Genomic DNA, 25,205 nt, shown 5'->3' with positions numbered 1-25,205 from the left:
TTTTATGCTATGATCATAATTCAGTCCATTCACCTTCAAACGGTTCTTCCACGAAACTAGGGTATCAGACGAAGCTGTCTCATTTTTTTCATTTTGAAAAATTAAAAAAAAACAGGAAAACTATATTTGTGCTCATCCAGGGATCATCTTGATTCCTCGAAAATTTGGTATTCTTAGCAGTACTTGTATTGTGCGCTTTGAACACTGTTTACATCATAGGTATCATGTTTTCTAATAGGTGGTGCTGTGAGTAAACGTCATACCGAGTGAGGTGTAACATGGTGCTCAAGGAGGCTGGACGTTGACAAGTTAATAAGATATTTGTTGTAAGTTCCAAAAAATTAGTAGCAGCAGTTCTGTTACTGTGAATCGTCTTTATACGTGTCTCTTCCAGGATTTGAAGTAATCGTTGAGCAAATAAAAGCAGTCACTTGTTTCAGTCATACGTTTTTCGGGTTCAGCGAAATCAGCGAGTGATTAAAAGGGAACTAAATTACATCTTGGCCGATAATGCAGACTAAACGTTCCAATAATGAAAATGGATTATCAAAATGTTCATGCGGCGCACTTTAATTCTTGCAGTTCATAAAATCTGTGGACCAAAACAGCTGTTCAGAAGGAGGTTATGACAGCTCTACGGCGTAAAGACATACTGACAGCAGCACAGTTTACTCTTTCGTCGTCATTAATTTGGAGATGGCACTTCAGACAGCGCCCATGTGTAAGGTAAGAGAGAATGTAGAATTATGCTTTCGATCTTTCCTACTTGATTATATAATTCCTTACTGTTTTGAAAGTTTTTAATTTCGTACGTAGTGGCATATACAGTGCCAGGTGCCAACGACCTTGAAGCAGTATTAAAAAACCCATAGTGTGAATATCATAAAGTTAACAACACGCCAATAGCTAACAGACGTGAACATACATAATGTTGTATGTATGTTTGATCCTGTACATATTGTCATTGTGGTTAAGCTATTCCGAATCAGTTTGAACTTATTAGTGTTGTGCACAGTGTTTCTTGCGATATTTTACATGGACTAGCTTACAACATTTGTTGGTATTGAACAGCCAGTAATGACATATCTCTTATGAAGTTGCGGCATAATATGCTAGTTCTTGTTCAATATATATTTGTAGCTTTACTCAGTATGAACAGTACATATCATAGTAAGAAATCCTGTGAATATCCTAACCATACTGAAAAAGCAATGGCTAGTAGTCTTTCCTTGATTTTTGTCGCTTATGATGTGTCTGCTTTGCTATTGGTGTCACATTTTGTTTTTTGGGGGAGACAGCTGCCAAAGGCATAGACAGATTGGCTAGAAACCTATTACATTTTGATGTAGTGCCAAATCCTTCTCATGTTGCATGCATCACAGCAATTGATATTGTGTAAGCTGTCTCTGCAGAAATAGCTAGAAACTTTTGTTAGCTGTGGCTAAGTGTGGGTGGTGTGCGTGGGGAGAGCCCCTGATGGAGTAGGTGGCACCATGATGGATGACTTGTGTATTAAACTTTCTCCTACTAGTGGTCATATAGCCCCAGCTGACTCTTCACAAGGAAAGAAATCATTCAACACAAAGGGAGATGACCACAAAATGTTTCCTTCCTTGGGTACACTGTAGGAGGAGGGGGGGACTAAGTGACCAGCAGAGAAGCAGAGAAATACTCCCCAGTACGTGGTTTACACAAAGGCAAGTGGAGAATCTTTTCAGTCCACAAATCCTTTATTCTTTGTAGAGAATATAGAGGACAAGTTTGGGGAAGTTGTAGCCATCTCTAGAATGAAGAGGGGGGTCATTTTTGATTAAAGCAGTATCCTCTGCCCAATCATGAGCATTGTAAGCTTGCGACAAACTGGGTGACATTCTGGAGACTATCACTCCCCATAATAGTCTAAATATGGTTCAAGGCATCATTTTCCATCTAGACCTTCTCTTGCAGTCTAATGATGATCTACATGCCAACTTGGAGCAATGAGGTGTACACTTCGTCCATTGTATTCATAGGGCACCAGAGGACAGTAGGATTGCTACTGGTGCCTTTGTCATGGCCTTTGTGGGCAATTTGTTGCCTGAAAAGGTCAAGGTGGTGGTATACCGATGTGTGACGGAAAACCGTGTATTCCCTCCCTCTGCTTCAAATGCGTGAAATTGGGGCACATGTATTTGCGTTGAAAAGCCAGCCCAATCTGTAGGCGTTGTGGATGACCATTTCATGTAAAGTTCCTTGTGCGCCTCCCCCCTTCCCCTCTGTGTCAACTGCGGAGAGCAGCATTCTCCCTGCTTACCAGATTGCACAGTCTTTCTAAAGAGGAGAGAGGCTGTGTGATCTTCCTCAGTCCCTGAAACAAATTCAGAAAAGCCCACCCATTCATCGAAACCATCTAAGGAAAAGAAAGTTAAAAAGAAGTCTTCCAAGACAAAGAAGGTTCCGGTGGATCTCATTGCGCTGAATATCACATGTTCTGCTTCAGTGGCTGAGATGGAGATCCCAGTGGCCCCTGAGGCTCCAGATCGCACCACGCAACATGTCTCAGAACCTAGTTGTGGTGATACTGTAACCTCTCAAAACAGTGGCAGCAGGCGACCTTGGGGCGTAACTGGCTTCCTTGCACCCTTTACACCCACACAGTCTACCAACGGCATGATTCTCCAGTGGAATTGTAACAGCTTTTTCCACCACCTGTCTGAGTTGAGACATATCTTAATAAACTCCTTTGCTGCTTTGTGCATTGCCCTTCAGAAAACTTGGTTTCCAGCATCACGGACTCCTGCCCTTCATAGCTACCGGATGTATTTTAAGAATCATGCTGATGTGCTCGGTGGTCTGAACTGGCGCCTACCCTTCCCATCTTTTTATTCTCCTTATTGTCTTGCACTTGCTGTTTTTATTGTTTAATGTTCCATAAAATTTTATAGTCTTGTATGTACTGCTCACTGCCTTGTGGTTACAGAGTGCTGGTCAGATGCAGAGGGTGCATCTCCCATCGCATACCATGCTCAGGGAACCTCAAACTGTATTCTGGACAGAGATCCTCACCCACCTTACTCCCTCTCACTCCTCTCCTACTTCTCCTTGCTTTCATCTCTGTATTTTTGTCTCTTTGTTACCTTCAGCCTTCCCAGGATTTGCCTTTTGTATGCTTTTTCTGAAGATTATTCCTGGTTCAATACATGTAGGATGAAGAGACTGATGACCTCGCAATTTGGTCCCTTTAACTTCAAAACCCAATCAGTTCGCACCTGCTCTCCGACGATATCTTCCTACCTCTTCGCTCTGACCATATCCTCCTACCCCTCTCTCTTTCTATCTTCACGTCCCTCTCTTCCTTTTCCACCTGCGCAATACCCCGCTACATCTTCAACCTGCCTCATGCATCTCCTCCTCCACCCCTTCTCTCTGCCCAATTTCTCCACCTCCTTCATCCATCTCAACTTATCTCCAGCCAGGCTCATTGGCACATGTAGGCCTAACAATACAGTTCAATAAAGCAGGCTGATTCTACTACACAGCAACATGCCTGTCATGAAGGGCAGCTTACATATAGCAGCCCGGCAAACTGTTGCTTGCCCCCAACATGTAGACTGCCCTGCAAAACAGGCTGATTTGGCAGATACTGTTCCCACACAACATGCCTATCATGCCAGATGCTGGAGAATAACGCATCTTGCCAGTATCTCCACTCTTATGTGGTTATAAACCCCACGGTGCTGGTAATTGTGGGGGCTGCTGTTTATGTGCCCAGTTCAGTTGAAATTGATCCAGAGGTTTGGAAAGAGGTTAACAAAAGCTCAAAACCTAATAAATATCAAACATTACAAGATCTGTTCAAAAAATTCCAGAACTTTATTGCCAAAATTTTTCTATGCTTACCTTTCACTTATTGTGCATGGCCTCCTTTGAAATACTCAACTCCAAAATTAATACACTGCTCCAAATGCCATGTCAACTTCTGGAAGCAGTCTTGGTACACATCTTGCTGGATTGTGTGAAGCGCTATCTGCAAATTTTCTTTTATCTCGCCTGCCGTTGCAAATATTCGTCCTTTCCATGGGGGTTTTCAACTTTGAAAATTAAAAAAAAGTTCAGAGGAGCCAGGACTTCAGAGTACAGAGGACGGAGCAGCACAGTGATTTTGTTTCTTGTACAATAGTCATGCACAAACAGGGTTGAATGTTTGGGTGTGTTACGTGATGCAAGAGCCGTGAATTGTCTCGCCACATTTCGGGCTGTTTCCTTCTCACATTTTTTTGCAGGTGTCCATCAATTAACAGTTTGTCCCCGTTGTATGAATTAATGATGAACTAATCCTTCAAAGACAAAGAAAACTATCAGCATGGCTTTGACATTTGACCCAACATAATGAGCTGTTTTTGGCTGTGAAGAACCTTTCACTACCCATTGTGAATAGTGAACCTTGGTCTCAACATCATAACCATAGACCCATGTCTCATCACCACTTATGATTTTCTTAAGAAACGTCTTGTTCTCATTTGAGCAATCCAAAATCTCTTCACAGATTGCGAGGTGCAGGTCTGTCCAGTCTTGACTTGTGAGCCCTGGGGCGAACTTGCCAGCATCATGATGCATTCGAAGTCGGATTTCACAGCATGATCCAGCTGAAATGTTACATTCTTCTGAAATCTCTCGGACAATCAGTCTTTGATTGGCATGCACAATTTTGATGACATTCCTGACACGAGCGTCATCGATAGATGTTGAAGAGCATCCTGGACAAGAGTCTTCATTAAGTCCCATCCAGCCAATACAAATCATGTAAATCATTCATAACACCAAGTATGGCTTAAGCACTTATCATCGTAGGCTTCCTGCATCATTTGGTGTGTCTCTTTAAAGGTTTTCTTGAGTTTCACACAAAATTTAATGCAGACACATTGCTCCTTTAACTCTGTCATCCCAAAATTTGCAAACTGTGTGACACAACATTCTAGTCAATACAGTGACAAACAGACATATAGTAATTAAACTTCTAGCAGTTACACATTAAACACAGGCGTGTGCAGGAATACTTGCATTTCACTCCAACACATCACTGGCATGAAATTACGAATAATCTAGAATTTTTTAACAGACCTCATACTTGAGGTATAAAAAGTTAACTTCTCGCTTTTATGAAAGAAAACGTGTCTTTTGAGCTTTAATGGAAAGGTGCAAGTTGTAAAAAATATATTTGAACGCTAGAATTTTCATTACTTCTGGGTCATTCCATGTCAAGTCACCCAGGCCTTGACACCAACCATGTCAGATTTTGATGAAACTTGGTACAATTACTTCTTTTATCATCCTGAAAGCACTTGTAAATTTTTTTGCTCTATCTCTTATAGTTTTTTTTTATAAGTTTTTAAAGTTTTTAGATTTGGCTTTGTTTCAGCAGTCGGAAATTGTAACTTAAACGTGTCCTCACAACTAAAAAAATTTGTATATTAAAGAATACTCAAGATATCAGTATGAAATTTTGGAATAAGTTTGTGTATTATATCTAAATGTTAAAAAAAATTACCATAAAGATATATTAAATTCTTCCAAATGAAAAAAAATTTATAAGTTTTTTATTTTATTTTATTTTTATTTTATTTTATTTTATTTTTTTTTAGCTAACGGATGTTTAGTTTTACAAAAACTGCAATATCTAGAGTCTCAGACCTGATAGAAAGCTCAAATTTGTTTTAAAATACTCTTAATTGTATAGGCTATTAGATAAAAGAAAAATTATGTTGGCTTTTTAACCTGTTTAATAGTTATCTAATTTTTAAAATAATATTAATTATATTTTAAAAATAAAAAATGCCAAGTGACTTAGACACCGAAAATAAGTTTTTGTCTTCTTGGAGTAACAATGTACACTTGGATTTTGTATTGTTCCTCCTGTGTTTTGAAGTAAAAAATTATTACAGTGTTAAATAGTGCTTGGATAGTATTTTATTAAGTTTATTCGAACTCTCAGTAAGTACTGTTGCTTAGTTTACAGAGATTCTTTTCCAATATCCTACAAAAGTAACCAGAACAGTAATCAGACCAAAAGTAAAATCAGTATGTCAGATATTCAAACCTGTAGTGTAGGGATATTTAAAAAATCTGACTGTTTCCAAACAACCTACACACCTTCAAAAAAGTTACAACAGGTATCAGAATTGAGTGATCCACTTACGATCTGGAATTAATCTGTGTGAATTTAAGAATATATGTTCACACCACAGCTACTACTTTTTAAATGTTTTTGAAAAGTATCAAACAACATGTGTAGACCCACTAAAAAAACACAAAAAGCCCATCAAAAAATCGTTGAGAAGTGTAGGCTTGGATCTTTCTAAACAATTACTGACAAAAAATATTAGCATAAAACCTGGACAAAAGCTTTGCTCAACATGCCGTAACTTTTGTGAGGAAAAATTAAGAGTTGAAGTCAATGAAAGTGAAACAGATGATGAAGTCATGGTTGAATTAGAATCATTGGAATCCAGAAATGAATCTCTCGTACAAACAAACATTGCTCTTGATTATTTAGGTTTAACACCGATAAAGCTTCATGGCTTGTCAGAACAAAGTAAAGGGTCTTATTTTAAAAGGAAGGTTAGCAGTATTGAAAAGACTGCAAAAAAGGCGGTTTCAAAAGCATTAAAATATGATGCACCAAGTTCTGATGATGACGAAGAAGATAAAAGTGTGGTTGAGAAAGCAAAGGATTTTGATGTAATGATTTCTCTTATGAAAGAGAAGATTTCATCTGTTGGGAGGTCTAGAAAAATCCAGATTCTGACCTTGGCTCCAGATTCTTGGACTCGAAATAAAGTGATGAAAGAATTTAATGTAAGTGAGTACATGGTGCGACAAGCTAGAAAGCTAAAATCTGAAAAGGGTATTTTGGAAACTCCTGGTCCAAAAAAAGGTAAAACTCTTTCTGAAAATACAGTAAGACTTGTAACAGATTTTTATGAAAAGGATGAAAGTTCCAGAGTGCTACCTGGAACAAAAGATAAAGTAAGTGTTCAAAAAATGTGTACATGCAAAAAAGACTCATTTTGTGTAACTTGAGAGAACTCTATTATTCTTTCAAATGGGAGAATCCCGAGGTAGAAGTAGGATTTTCAAAATTTTGTTTCTTGAGACCTAAATGGTGTATCCTTGCTGGTGCTGCAGGCACACGCACTGTATGTGTATGCAGTATCCACCAGAATGTTAAACTATTACTGGATGCTGTGAAAATTGAAGAATCTTATAAAGACCTAATTAAGATGCTTGTGTGCAACACAGAAAACCAAAACTGCATGCTACATCATTGCAACAGCTGTCCTGCAAATACTGCACTAACAGAGTGCTTAACTGAAAAACTAAGTGAAGATTATGATTTAGAAGAAGAAATTGTAATCAGTCAGTGGGTTAACACAGACAGGGCAGAAATGATCAAACAGTCTATCAGCGTTGAAGACTACATTTCTTTATTGGTTAGGTCATTGGAAAAGCTCACCCCACACTCGTTTATAGCAAAATCCCTATCAGCAGCCTTTAAAAGATTGAAAGAAGACCCACCACCCAAAACAGCAATTATTGTGATGGATTTCAGTGAAAATTATTCCTTTGTTATACAAAATGAGATCCAAAGTTACCACTGGAATAGAGGTGGTTGTACTCTACACCCAGTTGGAGTTTTTCTAAGAAATGAGGAAAACAATGTTTTTCTTTCCAACCACTGTTTTATTAGTGATGACCAAGAACATGACACTGGTTTTGTTAACTTTGTACAAAAAGAAATTACAAAGTGGCTGTCATTACATCATACTGACATTGACTCAGTTCACTACTTTACAGATGGTTGTGCTGGGCAGTACAAAAATAGAAACAGTTTTAAAAATTTGACTGAACACTTGAGAGACTTTAATTTGAAGGCCCAACACTCTTTTTTTGCAACAAGTCATGGGAAGTCAATTTGTGAAGGCCTAAGAGGAACTATTAAAAGAATTTTAAGGAAAGCCAGTCTACAGCTTTCAGACAAAGAACAAATAATGACAGCAATCGATGTGTATAAGTTTTGTGAAAAAAATATTGAAAACATTCATTTTCACTTTATTGACAAAAAAGAAGCTGATTTGCTACGGTTAAAACTAGAAAAATGTTTTTCAGCAACCCGAACCATTCCTGGAACTAGAAGTTTTCATAACTTCAAACCACTTCCAACAAACAACCTTGAAATTAGAAGGACTACAGATAGTGTAAAACCCTCCTTAGTCTTTTCTTTCCATTCTTCTTCTGATTGTGTTCGTTTTGAACCATCCATAAATTGCTATGTGGCTGCAAATTATGATGGTAACTGGTACTTTGGACTGGTAAAAACAATATTCAATGATGAAGAAGATGCAGAAATTCTATTTCTACATCCTTCAGGACCCGCTGCATCATTTTATTGGCCTGAAAGAGAAGATTCCTGCATAGTGCCTTTGGAGCACATAGTCTGTGTAGTAGACGCACCTCAATCAAGCGGGACTGGGAGAATGTATTACTTCAAAAAAGACTGTATCAAAAGAACTGAAAGCTCTTGGATGAAGTGGAAAAACAGTTTGAATCAGCATTAATGTTTATTAAAAAGACAAAATTACTCAAAAAATTCAATGTTTCAAGCAATCAGTTGGGTTATACATAAGTGCCGTAAGTAAACTATCTTTGTACATAATTCTAATGTAATCTACTATAATTAATAAACATGTTAAAAAGCCATCATTATTTTTGTTTTATCAAGTAGCCTATATGTTTAAGAGTAAATTAAAACAAATTTGAGCATTCTATCAGGTCTGAGACTCGAGATATTGCAATTCTTATAAAACAAAACATCCATTAAAAAGAAAAAAAATACATATATTTTTTTTTTCATAGAAAATATTAATATATTTTAATAGCATCATTTTTATCTTCAAATATTTATAATAAATAAACTTGCTGCAAAAATTCATGATGTTATCTAAAAGAGATTTTAAGATAAGCAAATTTAAAGTTTTGAATACAAATTAAACTGACCATTTCCGAAGGTTCAGAAAACGCAAAACATAAAAACTTTAAAAATTTATAAAAAAAAATGTAGGAGATACAGCAAAAAAAAAATTGCTGGTGTTGTCAGGATGGTATTAGAACCATTTGAGCCAAATTTCATGAAAATCTAAGAAGGTGGGTGTAAAATTTATTTTTTAATGGGTGATTTGATATGGAATGACCCTTCTATATGGATATGATTTTACCAAGTATTTCTTATTTATAATACAGGCTTACATTGAAAATATTATTAGAATTTTTTAAAATAATAGAATATATTTATAATAAGAGAAGTTCTAGTAGAAAGTAAATAAAGTAGGAGTAAAGCAGATCACTCACACTGTAGTTAAAGTGTTGTGTCATTGACAGGCACACAAGAAAGAATAGAAATTTGCTAGCTTTCAGGCAAACCAGCAGAATATACAATGCCAGGATTGTAGTTCGGCAGGAGGATTGAGTCAGGTGAAAGCATGGATTGGGAACGGGTGACAGGGCAGAGGAGAGGAGACTGTTGGATAGAGGGTGTGGGTGCAGTGGGTTAGCAGAGATTGAGGTCAAGAGAATTACAGAAGAAAAGAATATTGGAGGGATATGTCCCATCTGCATATTCCAGAAAAGCTGATGGTGGCTGAAAGGTCCAGGTGGCACAGGTTGTCAGTCAGCCCTTTAACTTGAAAATGTGCTCAGTGGCGTATTATGCTTGAACCCATCAACCAGCAACAGTACCTGCATCTTGACAACTGTCACCCTTTCCATGCCAAAACCTTGCTCTCATTTAGCCAGGCCCTCCGTGGATGGTATACGTACAGTGACAAGGAGTCACTTACCCAGTATGCTGAAGGTATCTCAAAGGCCTTTATAGATATATACTACTCCCAAACCTAGGCCTCATAGGGATTATTCTGTGCCATGTCCTCACACTCCTAATCATCCCACCATCCCCAAGAATGAACAGCAAATATCACTCCAGACCGCTGCAACTGTACCATGTTTTTTGCCATGGCTTTGATTATCTACCATAATGCTCGGAAATAATGGATATTCTACACACATTCATTCCCACCCCTCCTTAAAGTGGTACTCTGCTGCCCACCCCTCTGCTGCTGCATCTTGGTGTAACCCTACGCCATCGTCACACCTGACCCCTTGCCACAGGGACATATCCCTATGGAAGAGTAAGATGAAAGACCTGCCTGATTCATCTACCCAGCATGTCCTCCTCCAGTCTTGTCACAGGCGTATCGTGTACCATCAGAAGCAGGGACACCTGTGAAAGGAGTCGTGTCATATGCTATCTGTGATGCAATTTTTGCACAGCATTTTAAGTGAATACAACCACCAAATAGCTGTCTACAAGAATGAATGGCCACTGCCAATCTGTGCCCAAGAATGGAATGGAACACCCAGTTACAGAACACATTGTTGCATAACATGGTAGAAGTCAGTGGCTGCTTCACAACGCATGCCAACTGAATCCTTGCCCCCCAGCACCAGCTTTCCTGAAACACACAGATGGGAGTTATCCTTACTCCTGTAGTCCTTACGGCCTCATTCTCTTCTAACCCAAAGCAATCACACTCTGAACCCATCAGATTTCCACTCTTCCACACAGTCCTGTGCCTCCACCTCCCACATTCTTATATCACATACCAGCAACCTCCTCCTAAGCCATTGGCTACCACTCCCCAACCGCTCCTCTGCCCATCCGATCCGACACAACCCCTTATCCCAGTCCACCTGCTAACCTGGTATTGTATATACAGTTAGCACACTATAGCACTGTGTGTGTGTGTGTGTGTGTGTGTGTGTGTGTAATAATATAAACTTATATTGCTTTGAAGGAATGGGACAGCAAAACTGGCATTTTTGCTTTATTGAAAGATATGTTTGCGTTACCGTTACCGTTACAGTGAAACAGTTACTTTGACTACGAAGTCTTTCGCGATGGAGTCCTTGCGTAAATAGTTCTCGGTTTACTTCCCTCCCACATTCTTATATCACATACCAGCAACCTCGTGCTGAGCCATTAGCTACCACTCCCCAACCCCTCCTCTGCTCATCCGATCCGACACAACCCCTTATCCCAGTCCACCTGCTAACCTGGTGTTGTATATATGTGTGTTAAATACAGTCAGTTTTACGCCTGATGAAGATGACAGAGGTAGTCATCGAAAGCTCAGGATTTTATCCAAATTTGACGCGGCAAGTAAACCGAGAACTATTTATGCAAACAGTTACTTTTTTCATATTAGTAATAGAAGTACTAAAGAATTTATAAAAGCACAAACACAGAAAATTTATCACAGCATACATCAGTCTTGCCATCTGAATTAGTTCTTCAAGAACTTACTTTCTTATTAGTAAATATTTAGCTTTGCATCCACAATTAAGAAGATATTACAGTGTTACTATGTGTATTTTACATAGTGTAGGGCACTTTGATCTGCAGTGCAAGAAATACACCTACAATAATGAAAGATCAAAATTTTTTAAATGTGATTTTGGTTTCATTTTTGGTGGAATGACCCAGGCAGTAGTATCATCACTAAGTGCTATCAAAACTTTGTCTGATTTTAGTTTGCTAATGTTTTCATGTTGTTAGTGACATAAGCCATTTCCTGATCATTTTTCAAGGCTCGTATGTCTACCATGTTAATGGTTTTAGTAGTTATTGGTATATTATCACATTGTTAACTAATACTACTTCCCTGCCATGTTTTCCCATGTCTTTTACCCCTGTACCATTAGGATATCTCTGACTTTTCTTTCTTCTTGGAATCCATAAAAGAACTTACTTGATACATTTACCATTCATTATTGTAGGTATATTTCTTGCAGTGCAGCTTAAAGTGTCCTACACCATATAAAATACACATAGTAACACTGTAATTTCTTCATAATTGTGGATGGAAAGCTAAGTGTTTACTAATAAGAAAGTAAGTTCTTGAAGAACTAATTCAGATGGCAAGACTGATGTATGTTGTGATAAATTTTCTGTATTTGTGCTTTTATAAATTCTTTAGTATGTCTATCATTAATACATAAAATTTAACTATTGTGTTGTAGTGCAAACATACCTTTTAATACAATAAAAAATGCAAGTTTTATTATCCTGTTCCATCGAAGTAAAGAAAATAAGTTTATATTATCATTTTCACACACACACACACACACACACACACACACACACACACACACACCTACATCGTACCAGCTGTACACACAACACTGGGTTAGCAGATGGACTGGGGTAACAGGTTGTGTCAGGTCGGATGGGCAGAGGGATAGAGACAGAAAGCAGGAGGGGGGTTGGGGAGTGGTAGCTGATGGCTCAGAGGGAGGTAGCTGTTGTGTGGTATAAGAACATGGGAGATGTAGACACAGGATGTGAAAGAGTGGAAGACTGATGGGTTAAGAGTGTGAGTGTTTTGGGTTAGTAGGGAATTTTTGGTTTAGTAGAGATGAGGTGGTAAGGATTACAGGAGTGAAGGATAACTCCCATTTGTTTGTGCCAGGAAAACTGGTGCTGGAGCAAAGATCCAGATGGCTTGGGTTGTGAAGCAGCCTTTGACCATTAGCATGTTCTGTTCTGCAATTGGGTATTCCATTCTGTTCTTGGGCACAGTTTGGCAGGGGCCATTCATTCATGTAGACAGCTGGGTGGTGGTCATGCTTACATAAAATGCTGTTCGGAAATTGCATCACAGATCGTATATGACATGGGCTTCTTTCACAGGTGTCCCTGCTTCTGATGGTGCATGATAAGCCTGTGACAAGACTGGAGGAGGATGTGCTGGGTAGATGAATCAGGCAGGTCTTTCATCTTACTCTTCCTCAGGAATATGTCCTTGTGGCAAGGGATTGGGAGTGGGAGTGGCGTAGGGATATGCTAGGATGCTGTGTTTGGTGGGCAGCAGAATATGACTTTAAGGAGGGGTGGGAAGGAACATGTGTAGAATATCCCTCGTTTCTGGGAATTATGGTAGATTGTCGAAGCCCTGGAAAAAGACATGGTGCAGTTGCTACAGTCTGGAGTGATTTTTGCTGCTCGTTCTTGGAGATGATGGGATGATTAGGAGTGTGAGGACATGGCACAGAATAATCCCTATGATGTCTAGGTTTGGGGGGTGTTACCTATCTATGAAGGCCTTTGAGAGACCTTGAGCATACTGGGTAAGGGACTTCTTGTCACTGTACATATGCCATCCATGGGTGGCCTGGCTAAAAGACAGAAAGTTTATGGTGTGGAAGGGGTAACAGCTGACAAAATGCAGGTGTTTTTGGTGGTTGATGGGTTTGAGCAAAATACGCCACTGAGCAAAACATGTTCAAGTTAGACTGATTGACAACCTGTGCCATCTGGATCTTTTACCCGGCACCAGCTTTTCTGTAATACTCAGAATGGACTTATCCTTCCAACATCCTTTGCTTCTGTCATTCTCCTGGCCTCAATCTCTGCTAACCCACTGCACCCACACCCTCTATCCAACAGTCTCCCTCTCCTCTGGATGAGGTGATACCCTTCTCCTCCCAGAATCGTTATTGCTACAATATTACCTATACTATGCAGGAGCTTAGATCATTCTCTCATTTCATCCCAATCTTCTGCCACAGGGCTGGATGATATTCATATTCAGATGTTGCAGCACCTTTCTCTTACAGGGCAAGTGCTTTCTCCTTCATACATACAAATGCATTTGAGTATATTGTATGTTTTCCAGATGCAGTCGTGAAGCCATTGTCATACCCATACCTAAGCCCAGTGAGGAAAAAACTTTCCTTCTAGCTACGCTGCCCCATTTCTCTCACCAGCTGTGTTTGCAAGGTGGTGGAATGTGAGATTCATGCCCAGCTGGTATGGAGGCTTGAGTCTTACAAATGTGGGTTTCGGGCATGCTGTACTGCAACGGATCACCTTGTCGCTTTGTAAACCTATGTCTTGAACAGTTTTCTGCCGAAATACCAGACGGTAACCCTGTTTTTTGATTTGGAGAAAGCCTGAGACACCTGCTGGAAGACTGGTATCCTCCATGCTCTCTACATTTGTGGCCTCTGAGGCCACCTGCCCAGTTTCCTTCAGGAGTTTTTAAAAGACAGAGTTTTCAAGTTATATGTGGGTTCCACCATGTCAGACACCTTTATCCTAGAAAATGGGGTGCTCAGGCTCGTCCTGAGCGTTGTCCTCAATGAGGTGCCTCAGGCTCGTCCTGAGTGTTGTCCTCTTTGCTATCGCCTTTAACCCTGTCACCCACCGGGCATCTCTCGCTACCTTCTGGTTGTGATTTTGTGATTAGTTGCAGTTCTCCACGGACTTGTGTCCTTGAGTGGCATCTTTAGTGATGTCTTGATTGCCTTTACTCGTGGATCATCGACACTGGCTTTTGCTCTTCTGCCTACAAACCTGTTTGTGCGAATTTCTGGCAGTGCAATGGGGTTTTTCCACCATCCGTGCATCTTGGGCTTGTTGCTCTTCCGCACTAAAACTATAAAATTCCTGGACCTCATACTTGATAGCAAACTTGCTTCGCCCTCCCACTTGTCTTACCTGGCCCCCTACTATACCTGGCCCCTCAGTGTCCTAAGCAGTACTTCCTAGGGAGCAGATTGGACAACCTTCATCTGTATGTACTTATCCCTTGTCTGTTCGAAAGCAGACTATGAGTGTTTCGTTTATGCAGATGCATGCCATCCATCTTATGCCATCTAAGTACAATCCACCATTGTGACATCGTTTGGCCACTGGTGCCCGGTTGAGTGTCTGTGCAAAAGCTGCTGGACTACCACTGACATAAGGATGTGATGTTGTCCTCAGCGGATACACATGCTGTTTTTTCTGCTATGCTTGGCCATCCATGCTATGCCTCGTTCTTCATGACTGCCCGTATGGGGCATGTCTCTCTTCTCTGTTACCTCTCGGAGTTCGCTTTCAGCTATTGCTCAGGCAGCTAAACTTCGCACTACCTGCCATGTTCCTGATAGATGTGAACCCTTCACCACATTGGCTTTGTGTGGCAGCCCATGTTCACTTGGACTTCATTTGCTTCCTAAGGAGAAGACTACTCCAGATTCAATCTTTACATGAAACATAGTGTTAGTACCTCTGTGTACACTGATGACTCTTGGACTGACTGTGTGTCAGGTATGCCTTCACCATTGGCCCCATCCATTTGTGGTATTGGCTTCCAGAAAACAGCTCAGTATGTACTGCAGACCTATTTGCCCTTTATCAGGCCACACAGTACATCCGTCGACACAGGCTTTTCAATTGTGTTATCTGCTCCAATTCTCTCGGTGCACTTCAGAGCCTCTGTATGCTGTAAACAGTCCATTCCTTAGTGCAGCAAGTACAAGAATGCTTCCACTTGCTCACTCTTGAGGGAGCCACTGTAACGTTTATATAGGTCCCAGGTCACATTGGTCTGATGTGAAACAAGGTTGCTGATGCTGCTGCCAAGACTGCAGTCCTCTTACCTTGGCCTGCTAGTTCTTCTATTCCTTCCAATGATCTCTCTGTTGCCATTAGTCAGCAGGTGGTGTCACTTTGGCATCACCACTGGTGTCCTCTTCATGGGAACAAGCTCCATGGAATTAAACCTCTCCCAGCTGCTTGGCCGACTTACTCGTGGGGCCTCTCACTGTGAGAAGATTATTTTAACTAGGTTGTGTATCGAGCACTGTCGTTTTAGCCATTGCCGTGTGTTAAGTGATGTTCCCCCACCACTTCGTGCTCATTGTCACCATTGTTTGATGGTTTGCCATTTCCGGACCAAATGCTCTTTTTTTAACCACTTATGTTCTAATGTATGTTTGCTGTCTGAGTTATTGGCTGTTTTAGTGAACAATGTGCGGGCTGTCAACTGCGTTTTACTTTTTATCTGTCACGGCAACATGGCAAAGGACATTTACTCTTTAGTTCGGGACCTCCGCTGCCTATATGGCGTATTTTGTAGACCTTTCTCCAAGTCGTTATTCTTAGCTCTTTTCTTCCAGTGATCAGGCTTAATGTGTAGTATTTTTTAATTCCTTTTTTTTGTCCTAGTGTTCTGAGGTTCTCACATGGGTACGTATGACCTTAGTTGTTTTTGCACCCTATAAAGCAAGTTCCATGCCAACCAGCATGGATTTTGAAAACACTGATCATGTGAAACCTAATGTGCATTTTTTCACTTGACATACTGAAAGCATTAGAAAAAGGCAGTCACATAGTGATGATATGGTTATCAAGTGAAATTTTTGACTGGCTTGAGGACTATTTGGTAAGGAGGACGTAGCATGTTATCGTGGGTGGAGAGTTATCATGAGATGAGATGTAGAGGTAACTTCGGGTGTGCCCCTTGCAGTCTTTGTTGTTATCAATGATCTTGCAAACAATATTAATAGTAACCTCAGACTTTTTGTAGGTAAACATTTATCTGTAATCAAGTACTGTCTGAAAGAAGCTGCACAAATATTCAGTCAAATCTTGATAAGATTTCAAAGTGGTGCACAGATTGACAACTTGCTTTAGGTGTTCAGAAATGTAAAATGTTGCACTTCAGAAAATAAAAGAAAAAAAAAACATAGTAGCCTATGACTATAATATCAGTGAGCCACAGTTGGAATCCACCAAGTCATATAAATACCTAGATTAATACTTTGTAGGAATATGAAATGGAATGATAGGATGAAATCAGTTGTGGGTAAAGCAGGTATATTGGTAGAACACTGGGGAAGTGCAATTAGTCTGCACAGGAGATTGCTTGAAAATCACTCATGTGACCTGTTAGATTAGATTAGATTCAGTTTTTGTTCCATAGACTCAAAACTGAGAAGATTCTTGTGGGTGTGGAACAAGTCAAAAGTATAACATAAGAAACATAAAGCATTTGAATATAATACTCACTACCCAGATCATTTGTCGGGAGATTGTCAAAATAGCTGAATACATTACAGTAAACTGGAACTGTCAATATTTACAGAATTATTACAGCGTCAGAATCAAACGTATGCTTTAATAAATTTTGTTATACACAAAATACCTAATTTTGTGTGTTGTGACCAAGTCTGCCAAAACTGAAATCTAACAGGACATCTTTACTTAAGCTGGTCTAACACCCCATTAAGATATTCATCTATGGAGGAGGAGGATTTGGCCTACCAAAAAGACTTTTAGACTGTGTTTAAACTGTGATTTATCTGAAACTAAGTTTTTAACGGTTGCTGGCAATTTATTGAAAATGTGTATACCTGAACATTGGACCTCTTTTTGAACCACTAGAATATTGCACTCGTACCAGATAGAACTAACAGATGATATTGAATGTATACAGAGAAGGGCAGCAGGAATGGCCACATGTTTGATTGACCTATAGGAGAGAGTCACAGTGATGTTGAAGAAAATGATCTGGCATACTCTTGAAGATAGACGTAACTATCCCGAGAATATCTACTAACAAAGTTTCAAGAATTGACATTAAAATGATGAGTCTAGGAATATTCCACAACCTCTTACGTATCACTCACATAGGGACCTAGTGAACGAGATTAGAATAATTACTGCAAGCATTCTTCCCACACTCCATACATGAATGGAACGGGAAGGAATCCTTATAACAGGTACAGTGGAACATACCCTGTGCCACGCACTTTGTGTTGGTTTGCAGGGTATGGAGATAGCGGTAGAGGTAGAGGTGTGAGTGGGAGCATTGTCGTGATGCAATTTCCACGAATAGTTTTGGCACAATTCTGGTCCTTTTTTTCCTGGATTGATTCACATAAACAGCACGTAACTTCTAGGTAGTATTCCTTATTGGCTGTACGACCATGAGGGAGGAGTTCATGATACGCTAACCCATTGTAATCAAAGGAAACAGTGAGAAGAACCTTCACATGTGGTTGAACTTATCGAATTTTCTTTTTTTGTGGCCCATCAGTCAGTTTCCATTGGGACAATTGCGCCTTTGTTTCTACATCATACTCATATAACCATGTTTTGTTACCTGTTATAACCTTCCTTTAAAGTTCTGGATTGTTGTTGACTTCATTCAGCAATTCTTGAGCAATGTCTATGTGAAGTCAATTTTTGATCAAAATTCAACAGTCTTGGAATAAACTTCGCTGCTACGAGTTTCATGCCCAAAACATCCAAAAAATTGCTTGACATAAACCAGAGACTATGTCAACATCATAAGCAAATTCTCTGGTGGTGATGCGGTGATTTTCCAGAACCACTTTCTTAACTACTTCCAAATAGTCATCAGTAGTTGATATGTTAGGGTGTCAAGGGTGGTTGTTGTCTTCAAAGTCTTCTCGATCCTCTTTCAATGTTTATACCATTTGTAAACTCTTGTATTACTAATAGTAGATTTGCAAAAACCACAGTCAACATTTCAAATGCAATGCTGCACTGTTTCCCATTTTTGAAGCAAAATTCAATACAAATTCTTTGATCCATCTTTTTTGAAAGTCAGAATTCACCGAGCACTCGAAAACACTAATAACCTTGTTGACTGTCAACAGTAAACTTAATATTCAGAACAGCTGAAAATGCAAACATAAAGATGTATAAAGCCTGCAAAATTAAAATTCTCCTTGTTGTAACTCCTTGAGGCTTATGCTTGTCTAGCCGTAACCACTTCTCTTTGGATGCGTGTAGATTCACTGTTTTTATATCACAGTCTGCTGCTTTCTTGAAATCTAAGAAGACAGATGTATTCATATTACTGATGATAAATGGCTTTATTTTCTGTATGTTGTCCTTTACATCTTCTGTAACTATACATTTGGTATCTTAAGAATAAACATTCTGTCCAACTATGGTGTAGGTTTGTGATCAGTAATGATACTTACGTCTTGTACTGGAAATGCTTTCACAGGAATACATTTATTACTTGAACTTATGTATTCATTCCTTCCACTTTGCAGCTTTTTCCTCATTGCTTCGACAGTACCTTCTCTTGTAATTCGTCATTCCTTTCCACTCAAACTGTTACAAACATCTGCTGCCTCCACCATTTTATCTAAGACTGAGGAATAAGCATGTGGATCACAAGGCTTTAGTATGTTAACAGTAGTGGCTGTTAATCCATATGCCATGTGTTGATTGCATGTGTTACTACATTTTCATTCATGGCAGTTTGAGCCTTTTATGTGGTATTGGGCTTGGCACGTAGATCCCATTTCACACAAAACTTCAAAATTCCTTATTATGGCAGATTATATTATATTCAGTTTTTGTTTCTTAGACCGAAAATGAGATGATTCTTGTTGGTGTGGACCCAGTCAGAATATATGACGTAAAAACATAAAACATTTGAATATAATACTCACTTCCCTGATCACTTGTCAGGGTGTATCAAGATATGTGAATACATTACAGTAAACTGTAACTGTTAACATTTACAGAATTAATACACTGTCTGAATAAATTTTATCATATACACAAAATGTGTAATCTTGAATGTTGTGACAAAATACTGTCAACACTGAAATCTAACAGACATTTTTACTTAAGTTGGTCTAGCATTCCCTGTTAAGATATTCACCTATAGAGTAGGAGTAGTCACCTATCAAAAAAATTTTCAAACTCTGTTTAAACTGTGCTTTATCTGAAAGCAAGCTTTTAATGGTTGCATGGCAGTTTATTGAAAATGTGTGTTCTTGAATATTGCACCTCTTTTTGACTAAGGTAAGTGATTTTAGGTCTTTATGTAGAGTGTTCTTATTCCTAATATTGATACTTAGTGGTGACACATTGGTTGGAAAGAGAGAGATTATTTTCAACAAATTTAATTAAGGAATGAATATACTGAGAAGCAGTGGTTGGAATACCCAGTTCGTTGGACAGGTTTCTACATAAGTTCTTGAATTTACCCCAAAAGTTAATCTTATTACATGTTTTTGTTCTCTAAAAATCTTTGCTTTTAGAGCCTCTTTCATTTCAAGTCTTCAGTTGTTGCACCTCTGGCACCCCCTCTCAGCTTGGTGCCCCAAGTGGCAGCTTGTGTTGCTAGAACCTTAAACCAGCCTTGATTCTACATGCTTTGCAATTCAGCATCATCCACAGAAGCCATCTTCTTCATTTCTTTGGTAATGTGTCACCATTGTATAGCTGTTTATAGCCCATACAGATGAGACAATGTTCTGAATCAAATACACTTAGCTTCTTCTCACAATATGAATGCAGATCCAGCCTTTCTCCACCAAAGCAGTTCCAGCCTTTCTCCACCAAAGTAGTTGAGAGCATGGTAACAAAGATATGTAGTTGTTTTGAAGATAGAGATATCTGTGCAACACTTTTGCACCTAAGGAAAGAATATGGAATGACCTCCCATGATATCGTTAAAAAACAACACTCCTCTAGAGAGGGAAAGACAATGTTCTGTCCTAATGCAGTCTACTTAACAATAAAAAAGAATTAGTGAAGATAAATAATCAGAAGAAGTCAAAATGTCTTCCATTGCACCTCAGAGATTTGTTTTTGGACATTTCCTTCCCCTTATTGAGACAAATGTTTTACCCAAAGTTGTGACATATGATGCAGTCTGATATGCAGATAACATAACACTCATCACTTGTGAAACTAACTTTGAAAATGTGCAACACAGCATGGTGGTAACGGTAGAGAAATGTACTGACTGGTTTGAGGCAAATGTACTGCAGAAAAATGATGCTAAAACTGAAGACATTGCGTACAGTCTGAATGCTTCGTCATAATAAAAAGCAAAATATTAGGATTTTGCATAGACCAAAAGCTCAGCTGGGGAATCCACATAGGGAAATGCTGAAGTGCAGTGTCTACTCCCACATGAGTTATGGAATACTAGTATGTGGTTATTGGATAATTCTGTGGGCTCTAATTAGTGTTTAAATAGCAAAAGAAAGCTATCAGTTGCACTGCAGTACTTAGCTGAAGTATATACGAGAATGCCAGCACAGTGTCCAAATAAATTTAAAGGTAGTATTGTGGAATGGATAAAAAATAAATGATTTCACTCTCAGAAAGAATTCCTGGAGTGTGTGACAAATGACCTACATTTCTTATGAGAGTGAACTATAAATAAACTACAGACCTTATGTTATGGTCATACATGTATGTCATGCTGTTTACTACTTTATTACTGTCGTCTTGTCATTTGTCTCTTTAATTACTTATTATTTTTGCACTCACCTAACTATGTAAAGCATTTATCTCGGAATTGTTCTATTATGTTAGCTAGTTTCATGTTCCATGGATATTTTGCACGATAAATCATGATCTAGAACAAGTTATTTTACATACATACCACAACTTAATTTTGAAATATGGCTACACGCTGAATATTTACAGATACATATTTTTTTTATCTACGTACATAGTTAGTAATTCCTACCCACTGTTTTTTACACATTACAGTAATAGAAATTATTCTACAGAATAGGAGTTGTCAAGGAGAAACTTTTTTAGTTTGTTTCCAACTTTTACTTTGCTGTCTGTCACACATTTCATGGTTAAGTTATCAAATTTTTGTTGCAGCATTGTGCACCCCTTTTGGGCTTAAGGTTGTCTTTATGCGGAGTAGTGAATGTCATTTTTCCTTCTGGTATTGTAATTCTGTACCTCACCGTTCTGTTTGAACTGCAGAGTATTAATTACGACAAACTTCATAAGGGAATATACTGTGAAGCCATAGTCAAAATGTCCAGTTCCTTAAACACATGTTTACAAGATGACCATGGGTGTGCACCACATATTACTCTTAAACACATTTTTCTGCAATGAAGACTTTTGTTTTTAAAGATGGAGTTGCCCAGACATTATTTCATATGACATTATTAAAAGGAAATATTTCAACTTAACTGAGTCTCTCCCCAAGATTTGCAGTGAATCTAAGTGCAAATGTGGCTAAACTAAGTTGTTTTAGCAGTTCCAAAATGTGCTTTTTCCAGTTTTCAAACCCCCCTGCGGGTTCGGGGGTTAGAATAGGCCCGCGGTATTCCTGCCTGTCATAAGAGGCGACTAAAAGGAGTCTCACATGTTTCGGCCTTATGTGATGGTCCCCTCTCGGGTTTGACCTCCAGCTTTCTAAATTATTCCGAAGAGCGAGCCAATTGGGGAAGGGCGCCTTACATGGTGCACTGTATCCGTCGTGCAATTAGACCTTTAGCCGGCTTTCTTGTCGTTGCAATGGTGTCCCGCTCGTTTTCGATCTCTTGGGCGAGGATACGTCCCTGGGTGCGATTACCACGCTGCACTCTGCAGTGTTTCTTTTAACTGCGACGATGACCTTGGACATTTTTGCACCTAAGATCCAGCACGGTAGCCAGTCCGTTGTGGGGCCGCCATGTACCTTCTTGGTTGTAGCCCCCTGACAACACAGGGATCGCTCTACTGATGCCTGCGCCGTTAACTCCCCATGTATGCCAAGGAGTAGATGCCTATCCTCCTGGGGTATCAGGACTCCCGGCAACGGCCATCCTGCCAGGTGGCCTTTGCTGTGGCTGGGTGGCACCCGTGGGGAGAGCCCTTGGTCGAAGTAGGTGGCATCAGGGTGGATGAACGGCAATGAAGCATGGTACATCATCTCTCACTGGCGGCCAGCCGCCAGCAGTCTCTAAGCATTCTCGGGCTCAATTTAATGCTCAGAAGTACAATCCGAAAATGTTCCTCTCCCTGGCCACGCCGTGGGAAGAGCGTAAGTCTCAGGATGGAGGTAACAGTTATTCATCCCGATTCTTAGTTTGCACGAGAGCTGATGGGGAGTCTTTTCTCTCCACAAAGCCACAGTTCTTCGTCGAGCATTTAGAGGACAAGTTTGGGGAGGTGGAGGGCTTGTCTAAAATGCGCTCTGGGTCAGTACTGATACAAACGGCATCCTCCGCCCAGTCACGCAGGTTACTTGCTTGTGACAAGTTGGGGGATGTTAACGTTACTATTACACCACATAAGAGTTTAAATATGGTCCAGGGTGTTATTTTCCATAGGGACCTCCTTTTGCAGTCTGATGACGAGCTGCGCGCCAACTTAGAACGTAGAGGTGTTCATTTCGTCCAGCGCGTTCATCGGGGTCCGAGGGACAATCAGGTTGCTACCGGTGCCTTCATCTTGGCCTTCTAGGGTGATACGTTACCGGAAAAGGTCAAGGTGATGGTCTACCGATGTGACGTCAAGCCCTATATCCCTCCCCCGATGCGGTGCTTCAAGTGCTGGAAGTTCGGCCGTATGTCTTCCCGCTGCACTTCCAGCCTCACATGTCGAGATTGCGGACGCCCATCTCATCCCGATACTCCATGTGCCCCGCCTCCCATCTGCGTCAACTGCGGGGAGCACCATTCACCTTGCTCGCCAGACTGCAGAATGTTCCAGAAAGAGTGCAAAATCATGGAATATAAGACCCTGGACCGACTGACTTATACTGAGGCCAAAAGGAAGTGAGAATGACATCTTCCTACGCCGCTGCTACAACACCTGTGCTCGCCCCATCAGTTTCGTGACTTCCGGCCGGATCGACGAGTGGTCCAACTCCTCCTGCCCCCTTGCCAGTGGGGGGCTCTACCCTCCGGGTTGCTCCTGTGCCACCTACCTCAGGAGCAACACCATCCCCCCCATCGAGGACGTCGGTCCCCGCTTCTAAGCCGGCGAAGTGTCCAACTTCTTCGGCTTCTCACGCTCGCAAGGGGTCCCTTGGGACCCTCCCTTCCCAGGTTTCCACCAGCGGGAACGCTGACGACCGACAGTGGCGTAAGTGCCCACAATCAGCTGGTCGACGGGCTTCACGATCCTCCTCAGTCCCGGAGACTGAATCGGTGAAGCCCTCCCAGCCAGTTAAACCCAAGGAACAGCGTGAGAAATCAAAGAAGAAGAGCTCTAAGCCCAAGGAACTCGCGGTGGCAACCACCCCACCGCAACCTTCCAGCTCTGCGTCTGAGGACGAGGTGGAGATTCTGCCGTCCGCTGAGGACCTCAATCTCGCCGGTCCCTCAGACGCCATGAATAGCACTAGCGCAGGTGCTCAATCGGAGGCAGCAGGTGACCCAGCAGCGTAATCTGCCTTCCCTGTCCCGTCACGCCTTTCCCAGCCATGGACAACACCATCCTCCAGTGGAACTGCAGCGGTTTCTTCCACCGTCTAGCTGAGCTCCGCCAACTTATCAGCCTTCACCCTTTCTTCTGCATTGCTCTGCAGGAAACTTGGTTTCCAGCAATGCGAACCCCCGCCCTCCGTGGCTATCGGGGTTATTATAAGAACCGAGCAGCTTATGAAAGGGTGTCTGGTGGCGTCTGTATATATGTCCTTCACACTCTGCACAGCGAGTCTGTCCCTCTCCAGACACCTTTAGAGGCTGTCGCTGTACGGGTGTGGATGCCACAGGCTGTTACCGTCTGCAGTCTTTACCTTCCACCGGATGGTGATGTCTCGCAGCATGTCCTGGCTGCACTGGTAGCCCAATTGCCGCCACCTTTCTTGCTATTGGACGACTTCAACGCCCATAACCCTCTGTGGGGTGGGTCAGTGGCAACAGGTCGAGACGCCATCGTTGAGCATTTATTGTCGCAGCTCGATCTCTCGCTGTTAAATGATGGTGCCTTCACTCACTTCAGTGTGGCGCATGGGACATACTCCGCCATTGACCTTTCCATCTGTAGCCCTAGCCTCTTACCGTCTGTCCAATGGAGTGTGCATGACGACCTGTGTGGTAGTGACCACTTTCCGATCTTTCTGTCACTACCACAGCGTCACTCTTCTGGGCGCCCTAGCAGATGGGCTGTGAATAAGGCTGACTGGGACTTGTTCTCCTCCACTGCCGCTATTGAGCCTCTCTCTACTGATGACATTGATGCGGTGGTTCAATCGGTCACCACCAGCATCGTTACTGCCGCCGAATCTGCCATTCACCGTTCTTATGGGTCCCCTCGGCGGAGGGCTGTGCCTTGGTGGTCGCCTGAGATCGCTGAAGCGATTAAAGATCGCTGGCGGGCGCTCCAGCGTCACAAGCGACATCCCTCCATCGACCACCTTCTCGCCTTCAAACGGCTGCGTGCGCGGGCCCGCCTCCTTATCCGCCAAGGCAAGAAGGAGTGCTGGGAGCGGTATGTGTCCACCATTGGCCTCCATGTCACTCCATCGCAGGTCTGGCCCAAGATTCGACGCGTCTACGGCTATAGGACCCCTGCCAGTGTCCCTGCACTCTCACTGAATGGA

General features: G+C 41.1%; 1 protein-coding gene across 1 annotated transcript in view; it reads left to right on the top strand.

Moving 5' to 3' along the window:
• The first annotated feature begins 243 nt into the window (after nt 1-243).
• LOC126484141 (uncharacterized) overlaps nt 244-25,205 on the top strand; it is a 129,511-nt gene continuing 104,549 nt past the window's right edge. Inside the window, exons 1-2 of the mRNA XM_050107535.1 lie at nt 244-326; nt 583-726. Coding sequence (XP_049963492.1) covers nt 697-726 — 30 coding nt within the window. The 5' untranslated portion in view covers nt 244-326; nt 583-696. The remainder of the gene's footprint in view (nt 327-582; nt 727-25,205) is intronic.

This window comes from Schistocerca serialis, chromosome 6 (genome assembly GCF_023864345.2).
Source record: "Schistocerca serialis cubense isolate TAMUIC-IGC-003099 chromosome 6, iqSchSeri2.2, whole genome shotgun sequence".
Classification (NCBI taxonomy): Eukaryota; Metazoa; Arthropoda; class Insecta; order Orthoptera; family Acrididae; genus Schistocerca; species Schistocerca serialis.
Note: the sequence above shows the minus strand (reverse complement) of the source record. Positions and strands in the feature narration are given on the sequence as shown.